At 42.3% G+C, this 3,864-nt stretch overlaps 1 protein-coding gene across 1 annotated transcript in view; it reads right to left on the minus strand.

Moving 5' to 3' along the window:
* ISM1 (isthmin 1) overlaps positions 1-3,864 on the minus strand; it is a 70,892-nt gene that overhangs the window by 22,961 nt on the left and 44,067 nt on the right. The window contains exon 2 of the mRNA XM_019635235.1: positions 1,230-1,469. Within this exon, the coding sequence (XP_019490780.1) occupies positions 1,230-1,469 (240 nt within the window). The remainder of the gene's footprint in view (positions 1-1,229; positions 1,470-3,864) is intronic.

Genomic DNA, 3,864 nt, shown 5'->3' on the forward strand with positions numbered 1-3,864 from the left:
GAGAGAGAGAGAGAGAGGGAGAGAGAGAGAGAGAGAGGAGAGAGAGAGTTAACTTAATTAGGGATCAATTGCTCTGGGGTCAGGTTCAGGAACTTTCTGCCACGTAAACTAATTGTAATTTGATGTAGAGAGGGAGAATAAGGAAAAGCAGTCCCTCCCCAAATGAAAAGAATTGAGAACAAAGCTTAAAAGTATTGAAGCAGGCAAATGAGAGTAGGAGCTGCATATGGACTAGGTTGCCCAAAAGAAGGAGCCTCTCTCGGCTGTCATGGGACCATTTCTGGGAGAAACAGATGGAAATCCAAGCAAAATCCACAATTAGGAGATTGTCTCTGAAACACTGATTGGTGGGGTAAGTTTCTTGGGAGCCCGAGAGCCTGGATTTGAGTCCCAAACTACTGTTTTCTCGCCATGTGACCTTGGATAAACCAAGGTCTGAGTATTGGTTGCATAATTGATAATATTGGAACATTGACGTGTTTCATCTCTTTCATGAGGGTGTTGGGAGAGTCAAATTGGATCAACATTTGCTTTCTAAAGTATACTGTTCTATTTCAGTGTAAATGAGTACTACAATTTTCAATCCCAGACAACCCTTTCCATAACCTCGCATTTCCCTCACTTCATCCCATTGTATCTTAGTGGTGTGTATTCATCTGTCCCTTAGGAATTTCTTTTCTCACCTCCCTTCCTCTGATCAAATTCTTTTTATGAGTCATTTATACTTTAGAGCAACTGAAGTGCTGTTACCTCCTGAAGGAATTTCTGGTGTCCAAGGCAAGCTAGGGAGGCATTTAAAGGAGAGTGCCTTCTGTAGTACCTTTGAAATCATACTATGATTTGCCCAGTCTACTCACGTGTTAGTTTGGCCCTTTCCTACAGCTACCATAGTTCACCAATTTCAGGGCAAATTATTTATTTTGTTTTGTTTTTACATTTCAATGTCTCTGATATTAGGATGTATCTTATAATCATTGGTGTGTCATGTTTTAATTAGCAATATTTTCTTTTTTTAGTGGTCCATAAGATAATGGTGCATCTCACTATGAGGATGATTACACAGATGTAGTACAACACTATTCTTATGGAGATTACATGATCATAGGCAGGATTCATTAAGGGGTTAAAAAAGAAAAGTGAGGTAAGGCAGCAGTTGCTCTGAAATCAAATCAGGAAGCAAAGAGATGGACTGTTTCATTTTCTTCCACCTTCCAGCTGCTAAGTCTTACCTGGATATTTGGATTCTGCCCATTGATATCAGCTTTGGAAAGATCTGGAAAGTTTGGAAGATCAAGGAGAAAGGATCTGGGGCCATCTCTTTGCAATGCAGGGTGCCCAGCCTCTTGCTGGAATCGTTGTCTGGGAAAGGGCTGGTGAGCAGCCTGGTGATCCAGGTGCCCCCCTGGTGCTTCTTTGGAGAAAGGAAAGCTGGTTTCTGGTGTAGAGTCACTTTCCACGTTGAGGTTATTCTAAAACAAACAAACACATGAACAAATAAATAGGAGATGCGTGATTTAAAAATGCCTCCCTTAACAGTTCTTTAAATTCAGGAGCAAGGACAATTGCAGTGGCTGGAATTAAGCCAGGATGGCATTCTCAACTTATTTTTATTCCCCATGGTTTAATTTCTCCATCTTCAACAAGCCAAATCATCAGGAAACTTCTTTAAGACTGCTGCTTGGGAATTTTCTGAGGGTAAGTGAGTTATGGACTATTTATTAAACATTAAACACATTAACACAAATGTGCTATTTTGAAGGAGAACAGGTGCTCATTTAGAATTAGAATCAAATTATGGTTTCCTTCTCACAATATCAATTTATTAACCACTCTGGCTTTAGGTATAATCTTAGAGTCCCAAGTTTGTTTCTTTGGTGTGAGCCATGGAGCTAGAGGTCTGACCAAACTGGATAAAATACTTGAGCCAAATCACTGATTATATCCATCCATCTGTCTATCCATCTATCCAATCAACAAGTGCCAATTACATGCTAGGTACAAGAGATACAGCCATAAACAAGAAAGGCCTGGGCCTTTTTCTCTTGGAGTGTACATCTAGTTGAGGGGAATAAACAATACATATGTGGATAAATAAATCAAAGCATATCAGAGAGTGGTGACTATTCAAAAGAAAAGAAAGAAGAAAATGCGAGAAAATGGCCAGGCACAACAGTAGATAAGTAGCTAGGGGAAAATTCTCTGAGAAGGTGACATCTGATGTGAGAGCTGAACACAGGAAGAAGGTGCTCGGAAAAGATCTGGGGGAGTAACTCGAGGGAATAATGAGTAAGACAGTTTTGAGTTGGGGCTGAACTTGGCTCACTTGAGGGACAGAAAGACTGTCAGTGGGATGGAGTGAAGTAAGGAAGAACGGCATGAGATGAAGATGAAGAGGTGGGGACAGCCGAAGAAAAAGTGACAAAACGGCATTCTAAAGTTTAATGCCATTATTCTGAAAAGTGCAAGTCTGTTGTTTTTCCCAGCTAGTGAAAAATGTCTCTATTTAGTTGTCACTTGGGGAAAATTTTTCCAGTGATTGAAGAGTGTAGAGTTGCTGGACGTCTTTCCCAAACCAGCCCTTCTCCTAGCATTCTCTCTGGACCTCTCATTGGAGGCTTCCTCCATCCCTTTGGGGATGGCATTTTCATGTTTACTGGTGGAGGGAGATGTAGAGATAGAATTTCACCAGCCTCTGGGTCAGTGGTTAATGTTCTTGTTATTCTTGGGCATGTTTTGGGGTTTTGGAGCGTATATTCCAGCATACTGTCTCCACACACACTCCCTGCCCCCACCACAGTTCCTCTGACCCAGCCAAAGGGTTACATCTGGTATCAAAACACTCTTGACTCTGAGTCCCCAAGGTCAAGAACAGCCTGGGGATGAAACACATGAAATAGATAAATGTCTTCTTAGAGAGCTAACCTGAGGGAATGGATTTTTCTATATCTCTTTAAACAGGAGTGGGGCTGAGGAATAAACTCACTGGTGCAGAAACCAGCTTTGTGAAGTTCCAAGGGGCCAAGAAGAGGGCTGAGATAGACAACACATCTGTCTCCTGGTGAAAGCACGCAGCTGCAGAGGAGGAAGCTGGATGCTTCTCACCATGTTTTTGCTTGCCCTCCCTTTCTGCTCAGATGTGGCTGGGGGCAGTGTCTTTGTTCACCTTTCCAGCCATTTCTCTGCCATGGTTTTTGTCTCCTGGCACATCCTTGTAGAGGGAGTTGTCCTGGCATTCTCAGGCATTGCACAATACAACGGAGGCCAAATGTCTTATGCTGAGATTGAGTCCAGTGCATGGGGAGAGAGAAAGAGAAAGAGAAAGAGAAAGAGATGAGAGAGAGAGAGAGAGAGAGAGAGAGAGAGAGAGAGAGAGAGAGAGAGAGAGACTACATCTTTCCTTAACATAAGACCTTTCTATCATAGTCCAAGGGAAGATAACTAGATAACTAAATGTAATTATTCCCTTGCTTTTCTCCCTGGATTGCCAACCCTAAAATTTCCCCAACGGTGTTAGTGAAGACAGATGGATTTTCATGGAAAATTTCTTGCATAGGATTTGGGAATGTAAGTCTCAGAATGGGCCCTGGATTTGCTTCCCAATTGCTTGAGGGATCCCCTGCAAATCTAGCCCTAACTGCATTGTAGCAACTGGGACATACTGCTTAAATGGACTAAAAATGGAGCTCTCTTTCTTTCCCTAGTGATGAAGTACTCTTTCTTCTATCAAATTATATTTTAGAAGAAGAGATAAGAAATGTACTTTTACGCCAGCCGAGTGGCGCGATGGTTAAGAACTGGCTTGGGATGCCAGAGGGCCCCGGTTCGGATCCCACATATGAGGGCCAGTGACACTGCCCTCTACAG

The sequence above is a fragment of the Hipposideros armiger genome, unplaced genomic scaffold (assembly GCF_001890085.2).
Source record: "Hipposideros armiger isolate ML-2016 unplaced genomic scaffold, ASM189008v1 scaffold_20, whole genome shotgun sequence".
In the NCBI taxonomy this organism is placed as follows: Eukaryota; Metazoa; Chordata; class Mammalia; order Chiroptera; family Hipposideridae; genus Hipposideros; species Hipposideros armiger.